Raw genomic sequence first — 20,884 nt, forward strand, 5'->3', positions numbered from 1 at the left:
CATTCTGTGTGTGCTTGTCACAAGCTAGGAGCCTGTAGTTGAGTGTTTGTTGCTGTTTAAAATATTCGTATTTCGTTCATCGTTTGTTGCTGTTTTAAATATTCGTATTTCGTTCATTGTTTTTTAAGTAGAAAACTTAACATTGAAAAATGCTAATTAATTCAGTCACTGGACCATCGTCAAACTGAGATGCACTGATCGTAATGCAACTTCTTACAAAATATCATTGATCTGTCACAAGTAGTTCCTATCAAACTAACTTAAGTAAAAAACTTAATATTGAAAATTGCTAATTATCCCAGTCACTGGACCATGACCTAGGGAAAGGGCCTCAAAATAGTCGTCAAACTGGTATGTACTGATACTAATGCAACTTCATACAAAATATCATTGATCTATCACAAGTAGTTTCAAACAAACTAACTTAAGCAGAAAACTTAACAATATCCCCGACGACGACGAAGAAAAAGCAACACCTGTATCTAGCCTCCCGCGACTTTCGTCACAGGGGAGACAAAAATTGAGCAATACAGTGAAGGTCTAGTAACCGCTCGACTTTTAAGAATTAATATTTGGTCTGCCACTTGATAATGTTGAGTTTGAGCGAGTAAGCAATTGTTGCGACTGCCATATATTCCCTCCCTGCTTGTCGATAGCTTGAAAATTTACGACACTCATTGTACAAGGAATTGTCTCGGCTCCAGTGAAAAGGAATGATCAGTTATGCTCCAGTATACAGGTTACCTCAATCAATTGAATGCAGCGACACACGTCTAGAACGAGTTTTGGTCTTGTTAATAAAGGTTTTACTACAATTATTACCTGACAACCGTTGTATTCACATTAAACAGAAGATCTTTTGCTACAGTGTTTGAAATGGACCTTACTACGAAACTTAACATGATTGATAAATGATTAAAACACAATATTATATATAAGAAGTTGTTTTTATCGCTGGCATCATAAGCATACTGAATTGACAAAACAAAAATAAATATAAATGCCATTGTCTTATTCAAATAAATGTCTTACCTATAATTACATCTTTTTACAAGACATCTTGGAGCAAAGATGTCTTTTGGGGTTAGGAATTAACCCTATTTTGCCAGCAAAAGCAAGAAAATTGAACCACCAAGAGACAATATGTCACACCCAATTCAAATACATACAAGATTTAAGTGATTTGGTGATCACTAATACCCAAACCTTGCAGAAACTCCTGCAAGTCGAAGTTTAAATTTGATGGTTATGCCCCTTACTGACGTTAGTTGTGTTTTCTTCAGTTTCCCAATGATATTGATTATACAGCCTGCCCAAATCTTTTGAAACATGAACATAGTATAAATGTTTGTCATTTGTGTGTCTTAAACACTTACCACTGGATTTAACTTTAAGTGACAACAAAGGCATAAATAGAGCATGGTCATCCTGTCCCTGAACCTTTATGCAAATTTAAACATTTCACTGTTATTTTTTAGACCAACCCTTATATAAATATTAACTAACCATTGGTAAATCATCTTTAAATTTAACATGAGCCTTGTTCTGTCTTTGGTATAGACCTGTTGTATATAAATGGTATTTTGGTGAAAGTGATTGGTTGTTCTGTACACTAGCATGTTTTCAACTCAGGAATGAAAGCTATAATTAAGCTCTTCTGGTTTTTCCCTTAAAAGGGATTAAAGATTCTATCTACAACTTGACTGATAATGGAAACTTGTTTGAAAAATCTCAATGAAGCATCAATAGATGTGCAACAAAGTAGTTATACCCATACTGTACAAATAACAGTGAATGAGTACAATGGCTTGTAAGAATTCAAAATCAGAATTATACTTATACAAATCATTTAATAACTGATTAAACTGCATGGAATTCATTATATCACTTTATAAATCAATCATATATATAACTTTCAAAACAATATTACCCAAACCCTTAAACATATACCATTGTCTATAAATTTAAGTAATACTACAAAAACACATCAATGTATTTCCTACATTAACATTAACATATCTATAAAGCAGCAACACATATTCCACTTATATTCTCTTTATCACTCATCCTTGCATTTAAATTTCTCATGCATTGGTGGCTATACAAAATCTGGCTTTAGACTTCACATGTCCATTCATAACACTTCCAACATTGTTTTATTCAAAAAGCTGCAAAGTTAACACTCAAGAAATTGCATACCATCACATCCTTTCCATCCACATGTAAAATCAAAAGCTGTGATATGATTGGACAGTTTTACTGACAGCCCTTTACTCCAGTTATAACCTTTCCAAAATGAGGTTTTTTTTTTCAAACTTCTTGTTGGTCAAATCATTTTGAATACAAAACAAGAACAAAGGTTCCTAGGAGCCTGCATTATTCACTTGGTATATCTGTGTTAGATTTATAATGTTCTGTAAGAATCTAAAAGAGAACAAAGTATTTTGGCTGCTGTAGGGCCTAAAAATGCTGAAAAATAATTATGAAACTCCATTTCAAAAAGTCTCAGCAAGGGCTTCCTGCTAAACCTAAACTGTTACATCTAGGGATACTCACAATAAAAGATCCAAATATGACATATCCAGGACTATTTAAGTTCACATATTATTTGCCCACCCTAATAAGTTAGCTTGTTGTATGATGTCAATGAATAGAGATACGAGTTAACTGCAATAAAACAATTTCACCAAAATACATCACATGGTCTTCAAAATTGAACAAGCAATACAAATTTGAGAATATGTTGCGCATCTGTCTATCTGATATTGGTTCATCTATAAGCCTTAATACTATTTTATATCATAATGTTAATGATACTATCATATAAAGTGTTAGTAATAAAATTAATCAAATTAAAATTGATTAAAATATGTCCTTCAAATTTCCATATGTAAATATGTGTGCGTGTTTGTGTGTATATATGTGTACAGTCATTCAAATAGCAAACAAATCATACACATGTAAGCTGATAAATGAAAAAAACTTAAATCATCTTCAATAAAATGAGCAGCTATCAATGATACAAAATAAACAATTATACACTCAGGAAATGAATACTTCTCATATCATTATTCATGTCTGACTGATGAGAGGTATATGGTATTCACAATGCAAAATATTTTAAAGATACTGTTAAAAGTAAACTGTACTAGTCAAGTTCCTTAATAATACAATAATTAAAACAATGAGAACTATTCAATATGGCAAATTATACAAGTGTTTTGTATATATCAATTTTGCACTCAAAGACTTTTATACTGAGATTGACCTCAATTTTGCACCATTTGTCCTAATGATGTATGCAAAGAATAACTTTTGATCTCAGTTGAGGCAAATAAATATATGGCAAAAAAGTTAATTCCATTCAATGGCAGAACAAGCTTAATATTTGTCCATTTGTCCGGTTCTAGTATAGTGCTGATATTTCTACACGTTTGTGAAGACCGTTACAACAAATCTATAATACAGCTGTTACACAGTATCAAAATTTAAAACATGTGTAATGAGCTGTGTAAGGCTCATAATCAATTACAATCTTAATTTAACTCTGGTAGACTTCTTTTTTAAAAGAAGTTTGGTTCAAATTTATTTGCTAGGTAAAATTGTCTTTTGGATGGCAATTCACTTTTGTATGAATTTGGAAATAGTAGATTTGGAGCAATGACAGAAATGCAAATTACATTTTAATTTTAATAAAATTAGATGAATAGCCATACACTAAAGAAAATTTATAACTTGCATTTTAAAACAGTACATAATACAAAATTAAGCTTCTTCACAACAAAACTTAGTATTACTATTAATAAAACAACATGTGCTGTATATGTCAATATGGCAGCAACCCAGCAATACAAATAACCTAACAACAAATGATTGAAGGCAAGGGAATCAAAAACCCCAAGATTAAAATCATTTAAACCAACCAATAAATATAAAACCACAATGAACAAAATAAGGTTACAGTAACAACAAGGTTTTAAGTTAATGGTTGTCCCATCACCTTAGGATGGATTCCCTATATAACTTAGGCAACGGTTTTATAATTTGATGATTTACAGATCAACTGACCTAATTTTTACAATTTTCAGAAAAGAATTTTTTTTTGAATTTCATGCTTTTTTTTTTCTTGCCTACACTACCTAATTCAATATACCTGAAAAATAAATAAATATATCTGGTCAGTACTATTTACCTTTAATTTATATGTGCATTATTTTATCATGTTCAGTTAAAAATGATAACACATCATCCGTTCTATTCTAAGAAATAAAATATGTTTGTGTTCTTAAAAATATTAAATTCCAAAAACAATCCAAACGATCTGGGAATGTTGTTCATGCAAATAATTTTACAGAACAGAAACCTATGCTAATAGCCTTATACAAAATGTTTGTTTTTCTTTTTTGTCATAATTCTGTCAGATTTCATATTGGACCATTTGGGGATAAACTGCTACATTCTCATATACAAAATGGACCCAACAAAGGGGAAAGACATTAAGCTGAAAGTATCATGATAAAAAAAAACAAACAATTTGGAATCATCTTGTTTCATAGATTGTACAATTTTTTCCCCATTCATTTAGTTATCAAAAGTGAGGTTACCTGGCAAAAATATTTAAGGAATAATGTCAAAAAAATAGAACACAAATATTGTAATAAAGCTGAATTACACAGTAATTCTATACATATCTATTTCATGCCAGATATTTTTCATTTATTTATTGACTGACCGACCCAAATCTTTCACATCAAAAATCTGTAAACCATCAAATTAAAATGTTGAACCAACTGTTGCTTTTATCAAATCAGTAATATATTACCAAATGTAAAAAAAAAAACATACACTAACAACAAGACTAAAGCAGCAATGACTTTTAGAACTATTAACACTTCATCTAGGACCTATGTATTTAACAAATAATTTTAAATATTGTTAACATAGATGATAATCATCCAGCACCAAATATTTATAAACAATTTTCTGATATCTTTGATAAAACACACATGTTTGGGTTTCAAGGCAGACCTTATTCTCTTCAATTGTAAGCACATGAATAACACAAACTTTACACAAGGATAGATAGATAAGTTTTATATCTTTACCAGGAAAATAACCTTTTCTTACTTATTCTCATTAATATCTTTCTTTATAACATAAGTGACATATAATAGATTTCATATAATTTTAGTTAGAATGTGATAAAATAAAAAATTACTTAATATTTTTTCTTAAAATTTGAATCTTTGCCTCAAATTAAATGAATTATGTAAAAATGTTGGATCAGCAGGAAAAAAATATTGTAATTTGAAATATTTCTCAAATGGACATCACTTCATAATATACGATATATTTATCAACCTTATCATAACCTATTTCACAACTTGAAGAATTAATTTGAGAAAAACTCCATAGAATGTATTTCCAATCCTCAAATTTGGGTGGTTTCCTTATTTGATTTGAACTGGATTTCAATTATGTAATATTTTTCACAATTTTCAGGGAAACCAAAATATTATGACTTCCATTTTTTTCAATTAAAAAATCTTGTGGTAATATTAACAATCCACAATGATGATACTGAATCCAACTACAGAATACATTCAGATGGAGAACAAAACAGATGATGCTGGTCAGGACTATTCCAAGAGATAGTGAGAAACTTTTCATACGTATACATATATATTAAAAATGCCAAATATGAGAAAATATATAAACATATACATGTAGATGCAAAATTTAGAAGTAATTTCTGAAATTGTGAATTTTTAGTAGTCTATACATTTAAAGGAATAGCCCTGAGGAATATTGTAAATAATTTACAAAGTCTGATTATTGACAGCTAGAGAAGTACAATGGTATCAGTAAAATCGTTTTCTTGAATAATCTTGATTTTTATTAAATATGATAAATCCAACTATAGCACAAACACCTAATCCAATGATTGCTAAAATTATCACTGCTAACAGTTTCCACCCTGATAAACCAGCTCCTCTTTTTTCATCTGATATATGCTCTGAAAAGAGAAACAGTTGACCTTGAAGTTATTTCAAAATGTTATTTATCTGACATTTTTTTTCCATATGTAAGCTTTTGACCACATGTATTGCATTAAAGAACAAAAATTACATTTTGTACATCAACGAAAAAGAAGTGTGGGCAATGGCAGGTAAAGTATACTCCTGCTTGCTGCATTGACAAAAATTCTATGAAAACAGAAATTCAAAGTATCTTCAAACAATTAGGGCTTGCCCAGCAGATCTGAAAATCACCAACACAATGCAACTCAACATTATTAGTTTTGTTACCAAATATCATATTCTTATTTTAAAACACAGAAGTTGAGTTATATGTCTGATTTGTTGAAAGTTATGGACAGACAAAAGGATAGAAAAGGTGATTTCAGTATACCATCCACTTAATGAGTGAGGATATAAAATTCAGATTATCAGACTGTAGAGTGGTTCTTCTAACCTCTCTACCAATAGCTAAATTATATACAGCAGTCATGTTTGTAGATTTAGTTAATCCACTTCAATTAAATGATTCTTAGCAGAACATTTTTATATCAAAATCACTTATAATCAGTCCTTACCATTTAGATTGTGTAAAAAAATATAATACTTTACCTCTGGGAGCCTCCATAGAATCTGCAGAAGGTAATCCTGAATAAGCAGCTGGTTCATATTTCTAAAATAATACACATAAAATTGACTCAATCAGAAATATAAACTCATCTTTATTTCAAAAATAAAAATAACTTTCAAATTCAACTAGAAAGGATTGTAGTTTAAATACAAGTAAATTTTTGATGCCCCTCTCCCAAAATCAAAGGCTTGGGCATTCATCATTCTGAAATCCAGCATTTGTCCTTATCCTTGTAGATATTAAGCTCATCTTTTTAACTCTAAACATATAATAGTGTGTTACAGATTTAGTATGAGACCAATTCTTAACTGAATTACTGCAATCGGATTTACTTCACTAAAATTCTAATTTTCAAACTTTTTCTTTATGCCTGAACATTTTGAGCTGTATTTTAGTTCACTAGTGTAAAATGGAGAATTACAGATACTAGATGACCTACTTGTCAAAGAAATATTTACTCCTTCATCCCCTAGGCAGGTCATTCCAACTTCTCTGGTTGTTATCAAAATAAAGGCATTGAGTGTTTGCCAATATCTTTACTTAAATCAATAATGAAGGTCAAGGTGACCTAATTTAAGTGTGGACTTTCTTCACTTAACATGATGAATTAACTGCACAATATAATTCCTATGATTTGCACTTGCTCAGATCTAATCTAATCAATGCTATCCTTACAAAATTGAAGGTCAAGGTCACCAAAGTTGGATCTTTTTCACTAAACATGATGCATCAACTGACAGAAGATCACTCTTATAATATTTGTTATTGCTCAGATCTGGACCTTATAGCAAACTAAATCATCCTTCTATGTATTAATAGAATGTCAAGGTCACTTAACTTATGTGTGGACCTTCAAAACTAAATATGATCAGATGCATCAACTGACACAAGATTGCTCTACAATTTGAATTTGCTTAATCTGACCTTTAATGCAATATCTATAGAAGGACAGACAAACAAACTGAAGAATTTACAAAACGATATATTCCCTTCTCAGCTTCTTTGCATGAGACTTTACAAAAAGTAAAAGTATTGAGACAAAAATACTGAATCAAACAACAAAGTGGATGACAGTTAAAACTTTAATTATTCTTAAGTGCAATTTTTGACAGCAAAAGTTTTCTAACAAAATGTGAAAACCAGAGAAAGTAAATACAGTATGGCGTACAATATATCTACTATATCATCTCTCATCCAATCACAAAAGTAAATAAACAACTTACAGCTGGTGCATTTGTATCTAGCTGGTAAACCTTCATTGATATAATGTCATGATTATCTATAATTAGAATAATATTCATAGTCACAATTAATTCAATCTATTGTAACATGTGTTAATGTCATCCTCATCAAATGATAGTTACTTTTAACTGATAGAATGATATCATCAGTATAATAACTACTAGAATTTTTCATGATAATAGTAGTAAATTATATAATTGTATTTTTAGAGAAATTAATAACAATGTCATGAAATAATATCAGGGTATTTACAATATATTACATTTTCTCTACCATGGTTCAAATTCATGTTGCATCTCTGAGAATGTATAGACTGAAATCTTCATGTATTTCCAAGACAAGTTTTCAAGCTGTCAACTTTCCATTAAAATTGTATACTGTGGATTCATTATTATTCGTTGAATACCAATTTTCATGGATTTCGTGGGTACATGGGAACCACGAATTTAAATGTTCAACAAATTACAAATTTCTTTAAGGAATATATCCATACTTTGCCAAAACCACGAAATTAAATATCCACGAAAATGCAAGTTTTCCTCAATCCACGAAAATTGGTACCCACGAAAATAAATGAATCCACAGTATACCGGTACATTGTTTTTCAATAAAAAATAGATCATGAGTATACATCAACATAACAGAAACCAAATACCACAAACAAAACCCAGTAGCTAGCATATGGTTTTTGAAATGTCTCTACCATAAAAAAGCTGTAATTATTCCTGAGCAATATTCCAGCAGCACTTACATAAGAAATATACTTTATTTTCCTTTAGACATTTCCTTGATAGATGAATGTTGCTGACTTAGAAAGTACTAAACAAAGACTTCAAAGCCTCAGCTGCCACTGTACATTCACACACAACCATGTAACCTGCACACATATATAGGTAAAAATCTTACCTGCTAGTTCACCTGTTGCTGCTGTGGCACCAAAGAAATAACCTAATGGTAATTTAACGCCATGAACAGAAAAACATTCTTTCCAAGCATTTTTACCATCAACATCTAAAGAAACCTTAAAATACAGAATTACTTATTATTATTAAACTGATTCACATGTGTAATATTCCAGAGAAGCATACACACATTATGTTGCTTTAAATCGTTTTATCTATAGAATAAAATGTCTAGACATAACAAAAATATCTGAGACAAGAATTCAAAATTTTTAGCTTGCCTTTCAGTTCATGTAAATATACTATACTTTAAGCTGAAGTCTTTAACATTCAGGAACTACTATAAAATATGTAATCTAATGGTTTTCACCTCTTCATATCAACTTTCAACAGGTCTTACAATGCCTCTTATCAACATTTCTATCAAGCCTTCTAACTTCACAAGTTTATCACACCTCAAATTATCCATAGAAGGTCAAATACATAGACTTGAGTCTAAGTGAAATTTCGTTTTTTTTTTAAATTCCTAAAACCTTAATCTTAAATTCTGTATAAAACAAATACTGACCTTGAGTTCATTATCTTGGTATCTGATTGCAACAAATGTATCATAATCTTTATTTCTAAATTTAGCTTCACATCCTGATACCATTGTATGTGTTCCGTCTCTGTCATGATCATAATGTAATGATCCATTGTTAACCATAGCTGATATATATGGATGCTCATGCTGAAATTGATTATTTGGATTATTGGCAATTTTCATCTAACTTGCAATTTTACATATTTAAGTATGGAATTTAATTATTAAGCTTTGTTTTTTTTAAATATTTAATAAAATGCTCCGCTGGGCGCAGCTTGATACAACTGCAGAGGATGAACCCTGAACAGTTGGGGCAAGTATGGACACAACATTCAAGCTTGATACAGCACTGAATTTGGATTGTGATTAAATATTTGACACAGCATAGGTGTCTGACACAGAATGAATGTGGTCTAAGAACTTAAAAATTTTTAATTTACCTATTCAAACTATATCATTATTATTTGCTTTTATATATAAATCAGAAATAACCAATTTAAAATGGAAAATTTTAAAGAAAAGAAAAAGGAACCCCCCCCCCCAATTTTTTGAACCCCCTTATGATTCATCACCCCCCCAAACTCAATCCCAGCCTTCCCTTTGTGGTATGGTACCTTTCAGAGAGATCCATACACTTGAACACAAGTTATTGTCTGGAAACTAGAAAAATGCTTGTTTTTTTGCCCTTTTTTTGCCCAAAATTCCTAAACGTTAAGGGCAATTACCCCCAAACTCAAACCCAGCTTTCCCTTTGTGATATGGAAGCTTGTAGTACAATTTCAGAGAGATCTATACACTAACACACAAGTTATGTCTGGAAGTTACAAAAATGCTTATTTTTGGCCCCTAATTCCTTAACTGTTGGTACCATAACCCCCAAAATCAATCCAAACCTTCCTTTTGTGGTATTGAACCTTATGGTAAAATTTCATAGAGATCCATTCACTTAAACTAAAGTTAGAGTGCGAAAACCAATGTGTCTTCAGACGATGACGACGCCAATGTCATACCAATATAAAAATGAGGTGGAAGATACCAAAGGGACATTCAAACTCATAAGTCAAAAAACAAACTGACAAGGCCATGGCATAAAACAAAAAACAACAAAAAGACAAACAACCCTACACAAAACACAACACAGAAAACTAGACTGAACAACATGAACCTAACAAAAATCTGTTGGTGACATCAGTTGCTCTGGAAGGGTAAGCAGATCCTGCTCCACATGTGGCACCTGTCATGTTGATCATTTAAGTACAAACTCGGTGATAAGTCACATTCAGGTAGACTGACACTGTAAAGATGGGAATTAAAGGACCAGTATCTTCACAACGTTTCTTCTTTTATTAATCGGTATCAATTTTTTTCTCAATTCGCAAACATCAGCCCAAATCAAAATCAAAATGATTTATGAATCTAAAGAAGGAGGGGAGGTAAGTGCTGCATAGACATGCTGAATTCAGAAGATTTGATTAAACTAGAAATTGCTGCAAACTAACAAATTTCTGAAAACTTGGTAAACAAGAATGTGTCCATAGTACATGGATGCCTTCAAATTAAACCTGAAGTGGGACAGACGGACGAAAGGACAGACAAATGAACAGACCGAAAAACATAATGCCCATAAATGGGGCATAAAAATAAACTGTTAATATAAAAAAAGGAGATGTGGTATGATGTGGTATGACTGCTAATGAGACAACTTTCCACCAGAGATCAAATGACTTAAAAAGTTGACACCACAATATGTCAGCGTGCAATTTTGGTAGAATAATACAAATGTTGAAACTTAACACTTAATTTGCAAACTGTCTAAAACTTTCAAAAGTTTCAGAGTCAGTAGACCATGACCAATGGGGCAGAGCTTAATAATCCCATTGGAAATGAGATGTGCCAATGCTAAAACAACTGCATACCAAATATCATTAACTTATATTATCATAAGTGGTTCCCCTTAAATTGACCAAATAAGAAACTTTAACAGGTAAATTATACAAAAGTTTCAAAAGTCAATGAACCATGACTGAGGGTGTGGAGCCATATATCTATCCATGGAAATGAGACGTGTCAGTGCTTATACAACTGCAAAAATAATATCATTGACTTACCATTAGTGGTTCCCTTTTACATGTATAGTAATGAACTGACCTTATCACAAACTTTAACAAACTGTTGATGCTGCCATAGAAAACATCATTTCTAAGTCTTATTTTCTGACTTTGTTGAGGCGAGACAAAAACCAACAACCAATAGTAAACACAAGGACATTTGAGATAAATGTTATAAACTAGCCAGTTAATCAAATTATGCACAGAAACAATGAAAAACTTATATCTGTTTATTTTTTTCACAAGTTAAGATTCTATTCATTGTAAAACACTTGTCATCAATTCAACTAATAAAATATTCTTACATTATGTGGTCCATTTTGGTTAGCATATGTATCTAGGAAAATAGCTAATCCAGTATAAAAATCTCTGTTTCCAAATACTGGGCCTGTAAAACATACATTGAGACATGATTTAAAAGATAACATAAAAATAAGATCTATATTTTCTGCATTGCAATTCTATTTAAATCAATTTTTGGAAAAAAGGCAAAGTCTATGTTCAATGATGTTACTGTCTGATAAACACCCTTGTCTGGCAATTAATTTCTTGAATACAAGTGTGTTTGAGAAAATGCTATGAAAATTTTATAAGAGATTTACAAGAACTAAAAGAAGAAGTTTTTGTCCTTGACCTTTGACCTACGAAGTTGTACAAACATTATGACACACCCTCTGGTGTTGGTTAATATACATGTCAAGTATAAAGTATGAAATTATAACAGTTCTCTATATATAGAGCGGACACAATTTGTTACGGACGGATGGACAGACTGATCCCTATAGGGCGACCCGCCACTAGGCCGGGCCCTAATCATTCACTTATGAAAATCATAGATTGATGAATATGACATAGGCGGATCCAGGGGGGGAGGGGGGGCCGGGCCCCCCCCTTTTGTGGAAAAAATTTGTTTGATTATATAGGGAATCACTGAAGCATGACTGGAGCGGGGCCCCCCTTATGAAAAGTTCTGGATCCGCCACTGTATGATAACAGATGTGTATATTGTTCTAGTAAATTAGTACTACTCAAGTTTATGCATTATGTTTACATTTTTCCATGCATGGATCCTTGCAGGTGTTTGTAACTTCCACGTTTTAAGCTCAAACACAGATTTTGTATCTAATTTGTACTGAAGATATGTACAGTCAAACCTGCCTTAACTGTTACCTGCCGTTTATGGTCACTTTGAGACCCTCCCAAACCTAATCTCTTTACAATCTAACACTTTTCAACTGTCACCTGTATGTCTAACACGGTCAGCGGTCACATAATTTTGCACAAAATCATCATTTCAACTTTTAACAACGATCATTTTTTAATGTTTTTTTAACTACCAAAATAAACATGACTAATAATATATCTTATCAGTATTGAAGTCAAAAATGAAAATCCAAACCCTTTTGCAACTGAGATTGCACAATAAAAAGAGAATTCATCCAAACTGTCATTGTGACTGTATCACCAACTTATTTCTCGTCGAATATTAACATATTTTGAATTTTTCTTCAAATTTTATACAGCGCCATAATACACCATTTTTAATTTCAAGGCTTGCAATTACAATAACTCTACTGATTGAAACAACTAAGGTTAAACAATTTGCCCTGATCCTATCCACAGGCCATTTTTGGAACCTTGTTTAAAAGTTCACCTCTCTCATGACTCTTGAGCAGTCACTTTTGATACTTTCCCAGAGTGACTGCTCTACTAAGACATTGTGTACATGTTGTTTCACCCTTTTATTAATTTTTCAGTAACAATTAAACCAAAGTAAAGTGTTACATATCATTTTTGACCCTTTATTCTTACAAAAAACAACTGATCATTTTGATATTTTTCAGATGTTCATTAAACATTATACTGTGGGATATATACATGTATTACCAGACTGTAATGTTTAAGGTAATGTTACCTAGTTGATTTCTGTCTCTTGTATACCATATTGCAAATCCATCACCAAATAAATTTTTGCCTGAACCATGAACTTTGAACTGTACATGTAATTCCCAATTTTTTATATGACATGGCTGAAATAAAAGATGACAGATTATTGTAGTATAATTCTATTGATTCATGGAATGTGTACAAGGAATACATTTAGCACAAACATGACAAAAGTCTACACGTGTTTATTATGCTTGTTAAATGTTACATGTATATAGATTTTTGTGGGTTTCTTAGCTTGTGCCCTTTGGTTGTTTTCTTTTTGACATATACTACACATCCCTTTTATTTATACAAAAGAGTGAACAGCAATGATGAGTTCAGAGAATATCCATGTTGTTGATAAAAAAACTGTAATTTGTGATTACAACTTAATAGCATTTTTGATAAATAAAATTAGTCCTTAGACTTTCCATACAATCATGTTCTACACTTTCATGATATTTTTACAAAAAAATATAGTTCCTCATTGTCTTAAATATTCACTTGATCAGAAACCATTTGATATAGCTGTACCATGTCAACCCCTGTATAACCCACCTGTGTATTCAAATATTTTATTTCATAACTGATGCTCTCAAATTCTTTCTAAGCTAGGCAATCAACGTTGTTATACATCTGATCTGTGTATTCCAGTGGTCTCGTTAGTCCCAAATAGAAGGGTGTCGCACACTGGGTGCCCTAAGCTGTGCCATTCTGCCCCGACACCTTGTTCCAAAACACCCTTGTGCCAGGTTGGCAATGTACTATAAAAATTGCCATTTGTGTGAATGATTTACCCAACAGAAAGTAAAATTACATTCATGACACCTGATGATTGCCCTGAGATAACCATGTCATTAGAATCAATTACTGAAAATAAGACTTCTAAGGTGTTACTTATTGTCAATAATTCCATATCCCTGTGTCTAACCTGTGTACTTTGTGTACATGCACATGTTTTCCTAATAACCATTGTATTCATATACAATACCTCTCAGTCCTACAAACCTGGGAATTGAATTTTAACTTCAATAGAAGTTTATATCCTACCTGTGTATTCCATATCCCTCCCTGTCTACTCTGGTGATCTGATGTTAGTCTAACATAACTATTAGTTACCAATGTACTACCAACAAAGTCCCATAAAGGCATAGAAGCACCAGAGCCTGCAGAAAAAAAAAACATACAGGTTTAAGCGTATGCTATAAATCATTTCCAAGACCTTCCAAGGTCCTAATATATGCCTGTCTGACTGACATGTTGGTTCAGTCAGACAATGGACAAGTATTGCCAATTGTCAGACTAATTTTTTCGTTTTTTCTATGTGATCTTCACTTCTGCCAAGCAAATATTTGGTCAAGCAAACTTTTAAAATGTTACAAAAAGGTTCTTTGTAACGAGTCTCATGAGTAGACTGATGAATAAGGACAGATATATATTCTAATATATTTCTTACAAATTGATAATGGTACATGTAGTACATCATGTACATTGCATTCGCTGCTTGAATATGAATCTCCATACTCATGAAACAAGCTGTCACTTTATAAATAACACATACATGACATAGAATGATAGGATGATAGAGCAGATTTCTACCATGAGAAAAACTTTTTCAACCAAGACGACCAAGGTTGTCAAAGTTATTTCTATGGTTAACATACTGTTCTATCACCCTCTTAGCCATGTTAGCTGTGCTATTTAATTCATAAAACTGAATGGTCTGTTAATATTCTTTTTTAAATATTCAATAATGATTTAAAATTAATTTTCTACTAAATTATTCATGTTCTTGATTTAAAATTGAATTGATTAAGTCTCTGCAGAGAGGGTAACATTTAAAAAAAGTATTTACATGCCGAGCCATGTGTTTTAGTACAATGAAAAAAATAACCAATGAAAAACTGGCATTTTAACCTGAAATTATCATGGTTATAAGAAATCAAATTAATTCATGAGTTCAATAGAATAGACAATGAAGAACCCGACTAAAGAGCAGAAAACAGCCCAAGGCTACCAATGAGTCTTCAACGAAGTGAGAAAATCCTGCTGCTGGATAACTCGGACTAAAACAAAATGGGCCTATCACAAACTCGGACTATAACAAACTCAGCCTACCATTATTTATATGTGGAAATATATTGAACAAACTCGGACTACGATTAGTAGATTGTTTTGTGGGTTTTTTTTCTCACTTTAATAAAAAACAAACTTTATATATAAAAATTATATACGAATTTTGAGATTATGATAAATATTTTTGAAAAAACAATGTATAGAAATGTATTTAAATAAACTTAGATCCATCATATTAAATATGTGTTATTTGAGTTGAATTTGATATGTTTGAATGAGGATAATTAACTTCTTTTTGAAATATTATTGTGATTTTCTCGTTTATTATTCTTATTGACAAAAGATGTTTTAATGATTGGCGTGTGTGCGTGTTTGTATTGTGTTTAATCCTTGGTGTTCATAATTAGTATACAAACAAAGAGAAATTTGATTGACAGTGAATTTCTTCTTAACAATTTCACTAATCTGTAATTCTTTATTAATGGATTCACCAATTGAAAAGTAATTATATTCAAATGGTCACATCAAACAGATACAATGTTTTTAGAAAGGCAAGACGAGGCAAACATTTATTATACATATATCTAAAAATAGATGTGGAGTAAAATTGAAAAAACAACAGAGATTTCTTTGATCTTACCTTATAGTTCTATAAAATAACATGAAAAAAATATCCCCATATCATTCTCAACATGGGTACCAACCACTGCGTCGAGTGTTCCAGAAAAGTGACAACAAAGCAACATGCCTTACAGTGTGATTCGTGTAGTTTACAACACAGAGTATGTAATACTGGTAAGTGCTTCTATATATTGTTCTTGTTCATAATGATATTGATAAACATTTTACTTGCTATGGATGGAAAGGTATTGCTTCATTATTCATTTATTACCATTTGGAAAATAAAGTTGATTGCATGATTTTGCATACTTCTTCTTCTTTGTATAAGCTTCCTATAGGCAGGCTTATAAGGGTTTAATTTATATATGGAGTTTTTGTTGTATTTTTTTTCAAAGTATGTATGTTTTAAAAACATTAAAAAAGAAGCTTGTGCTGACATTATATATAATTTTGAATTGGTCTAAATGAATACTTAAAATCTAAAACATAGCTCTTTCATTATATAATGTTTAAGAATACGACTTTATATAATTGTTATGATTGAAGTGAAAACAAAAAATACATAATTTGTATAAGTGACTTCTGGTATTAAAATTATAAAGTTTTTTTTTTTAATCATGTTGTTACTTCTTCAGGTATCACAATGAAGGAGTATCAAAAATACTGGATATTGGATATTTAGTTAATCACAATTTCATTTAATTACAGGTAGTTTTGTTCTCACTTGGGTGATTAAATAGGTGTCAATAGTACACGTGTCAGTTGTTAGTATGTTGGCATGATGTCATATTTCCAGTTGAATCAATTAAGATATGCATATGATAAATTATTTTGAGAGGGACATTATTACAAATTATAATACAGAAATACAAATCAGTGGTAGATTTTCATTATTAAATGAATGTATTCTTAATTTTCTTTTTATACATATCTTGTTAATGTCATTTATATTACTCGCTTCTAAAATGTTCAAAATAAATTATTTAATTAATTGTAAATCATTATTAATTTCAAATTAAGTATTGATAATTAATTTCCAATAAAAACAAAATCAAACATCATACTTATATTCTTCTAGTAGTCAGAGTTTGTTATAGTCCGATTTTGGGAGGCCGATTATGTTATAGGCCGAGTTTGTTATAGTTTGATTTTGTTATAGGCCGAGATATCATGGATTCAGAAAATCCCACACCTGGAAGCCAGCTTCAGCTGGCCTCTAAACAATAATGGAAGTTGGATACAGAATACATATATGTACTGATTGATATTTAAGTCTAAGACACACAAGTTGTCTATAACTAATAGCCAAATTAATGTATCTAAGACTGAAATATCAATCTTCCAATGTTCAAATTATGTAATGTAATACATGTAATTAGTTATTGGCTTTGAGCTAGCTTTATGCATGTTTAGTAACTGGGAGTACTTTCAGACCTGTACTTCGTGTGTCTTTTGTGTTTTAGCTAGTTGTTTTTGTGAAAACTGAAATATTAATCAGTACATATCCAGCTTCCAATGTTCAAATTATGTAATGTAATAATTAGTTATTGGCTTTGAGCTAGCTTTTAGTAACTGGGAGTACTTTCAGAGCTGTACTTTGTGTGTCTTGTGTGTTTTAGCTAGTTGTTTTTGTACTTTGTTTCAATCAGTAGAGTTAAGCCCTTTTCAACTGATTTGCATAGTTTGTTCTTTCGTCATGCTGTTACACCACTGTCCTGGATAAGGAGGATTGCATCACCCATAAACGTGTATCCCTGCCACATACACCTTATCGCTATTTGTCCGCCATTACTGGACATCACACAAGTTCCCGTAAAATTTTGACGTCATAATAGAAAATGTCTGACGCCACAATGGAAAAGTGATTGTTGTATGACGTCAAAAGTTCGAGCGGGACAGATTCTCGGGTCAAGCGGGAATAGCGATAAGGTGTATTCTGTCTGTGCCTGTCCCAAGTCAGGAGCCTGTAAATCTGTGGTTGTCGTTTGTTGCTGTTTTTCATATTTGTTTTTCGTTAAATGTTTTTTAACGATTTGACTTTCATAAACAATTCTTTATTCTTGAAAATAGCTTTTTTGCTTCAACTTCCTCCTCAACCTCATCAACTTATTTCCTGGAAATTTATTCTGAACTGTTTCTAAAAATCGTTTACATTATTCAGATGGAAAGACTTTTCAATTTTAGGCCTAATTGTAAAATGGGATAGATAACCACCAAATGTATTGAATAAAATTAAGAATTACAACAAAGGAAACCCACTGAACATGCAGACGAAAATCTTAGAGGGGCACATTTGACGCAGCAATCCAATGCTTAAACCATGCATGACAAGAACACTGTTTCACCTTGATACGGTTTCACGAGTGTGTGTTCTCGCTTAAGGTAGTCTTCTGTGTTCCATTCTCCAAGAACCTGCACGAAATTAATTAAATATGCAAAGATAAATGCGGACCAACTGAACGCTGCCATTTTCACACGAAGAACAACCACTTCCGGTTGGGAGAACCTGTAAGGTAGATAACTCGAGTTTTTTTTTTTATTTGCACCCATTTCTGTCTGTTTGTTTTGTTCACACATCGGTGTCAATTAAATGCAATTTTATGCGTCTGTCATACAAATGAGAGGTTTAGCTAGCTATAAAACCAGGTTTAATCCAAACCATTTCCTACTTAAGAAAATGCCTGTACAGTACCAAGTCAGGAATATGACAGTTGTTATTCGTTCGTTTGATGTGTTTGAGCCTGACGTTTGAGCTTTTGATTTTGCCATTTGCTTAGAGACTTTTCGTTTAGAATTTTCCTCGGAGTTCGGTATTTTTGCTATTTTACTTTTCCCCCCAAGAAAGTTTCAAAAAAAATCTCAGAAGCTAAACATGTCAAACATATGTTTAGTTCACTGTTAACTTAGATAGTTACTTATATCAGAGACATGTATACTAAATATCTATATGTCTCTGCTTATATATATATATATAGATTCTACCACTGCATCGAGTGTGATACGATATGTATCCACTCGAGACAGTTAAATTTTCAAATTTAAAACGCGAGGCTCGCCGAGCGTTTTAAATATTTAAAATTTAACTGTCGAGAGTGGATATATATCGTATTACACGAGATTTGGATGTGGAATCTGTTTCTCTAATGATTTTCAAACAATACGCAGGCAAATTTATTCCGTCTTTTCGAATGATCTGCAAAAAGATGTGTTCTTTTTATGTGACGTCATCAGGCATGGTCGCCTTTTTTCATGCCGTCACAATAGGAAATTCAGAGGAAAGCAAGAAAATTCGACGTCATAATCGGATTTTAACCAATGAATAACTGAGATCAAATGAACCACACGTTGATTAAATTTTTTTTATACAATGGGTGCAGAAAGGGATAAATTGACGAAGAGTTAGAGAAATATATATATATGTCTCTTGTATAACTAATAAAAATGTAACTGAAACCCAAATAGGAGTATCTAAAAATGAAAAGATTAAAACTTTTAATTAAATAATTATGAAATCAAAATATGTAAAAAGTAAAATCAAAAAAATTCTGAACTCCGAGGAAAATCACATCTCTTTCCCTAAAAATTACTGAAATAGAAAAACAAAAGCTGAAATAACGTATGATACTTTAAAGTAGTACATATACCTTATTATAAAGGCTAAATCACCGAATTTTTCTCCGGTTTCGCAGCAAACTCAAAAAGATTTAAAATTTTCCTACAATGTAGGAATATATTTTTTATGCTGCAATTTAACATTTAGCATAGTTCAAGAAAGGAGACCGATCGACAGTCCACTGAAAATTATAGACCAGTCTCACTGACATCAGTACCATGTAAGCTACTTGAGCACATCATATGCCGACATATGCTTAAACATCTTGAAAAGCATAATGTATTGACATCGCTAAGCCATGGCTTCAGATCCGGATATTCCTGTGAGACCCAACTTGCCATCACAATCCACGACATGCTCCAGTCATACGACAAAGGAAACCAGGTAGACATTGCGATTCTGGATTTTTCCAAAGCTAGCATTCGATACTGTACCTCATGATCGACTCTTGCACAAAATAAATTAATATGGAATTAGAGGAAATATCCACAAATGGCTAACTTCATTCCTAACTGAAAGAAAAATGCGAGTCCAACTTGAAGGAGAACACTCGAGTGATGCTTCAGTTGAATCCGGAGTCCCCCAAGGAACGGTGCTAGGACCCATCCACTTCTTGTGTCACATAAACGATCTACCAGATGCAGTAAACTCGTCAGTCCGACTATTTGCAGACGACTGTTTGCTGTACAGGGAAATCAAAATTCAAAATGACCTCAACAAACTACAAGAGGACCTCAAATCACTAGAAAAATGGGCCGACGACTGGGGTATGCGCTTCAACGCCAAAAAGTGCTATATGCTAAGCCTAAAAAGTAAAAGCCAACGGTTGATTTGAACAAGTGTCATCCAACCCATACATTGGGCTACAAATACAGGAAGACCTTAAATGGAAGGAACAAATAGCAAATACATGTAAAAAAAAAGCCAGTTCCACGCTAGGCTTCCTTAGGAGGAACATACAACACTGCCCTATGGAATGCCGTAACTAAAACAGCATATATAGCACTCGTAAGATCAATTATGGAGTATGGATCATTCATTTGGGACCCATACACGCAAAAAGACATCGATAAACTTGAATCCATACAAAAGAGAGGTGCTAGATTTATCACAAAAGACTACAAATCGAGAGAGGAAGGATGTATGACAAAAATGCTATCAG

The 20,884-nt window shown here is 32.0% G+C and overlaps 1 protein-coding gene across 1 annotated transcript; it reads right to left on the reverse strand.

Moving 5' to 3' along the window:
* Positions 1 to 1,830: 1,830 nt before the first annotated feature.
* LOC127734716 (vesicular integral-membrane protein VIP36-like) lies at positions 1,831 to 18,599 on the reverse strand. The gene is made up of 9 exons (XM_052244730.1): positions 18,455 to 18,599; positions 14,463 to 14,578; positions 13,399 to 13,513; positions 11,789 to 11,871; positions 9,361 to 9,522; positions 8,797 to 8,911; positions 7,872 to 7,927; positions 6,630 to 6,690; positions 1,831 to 6,016 (listed from the first exon to the last, which is right to left on the reverse strand). The coding sequence occupies exons 1-9, from the start codon at positions 18,576 to 18,578 to the stop codon at positions 5,862 to 5,864; spliced, it is 987 nt and encodes a 328-aa protein (XP_052100690.1). The 5' UTR covers positions 18,579 to 18,599; the 3' UTR covers positions 1,831 to 5,861.
* Positions 18,600 to 20,884: the final 2,285 nt, after the last annotated feature.

Source organism: Mytilus californianus, unplaced genomic scaffold (genome assembly GCF_021869535.1).
Source record: "Mytilus californianus isolate M0D057914Y unplaced genomic scaffold, xbMytCali1.0.p SCAF_3, whole genome shotgun sequence".
Taxonomy (NCBI): Eukaryota; Metazoa; Mollusca; class Bivalvia; order Mytilida; family Mytilidae; genus Mytilus; species Mytilus californianus.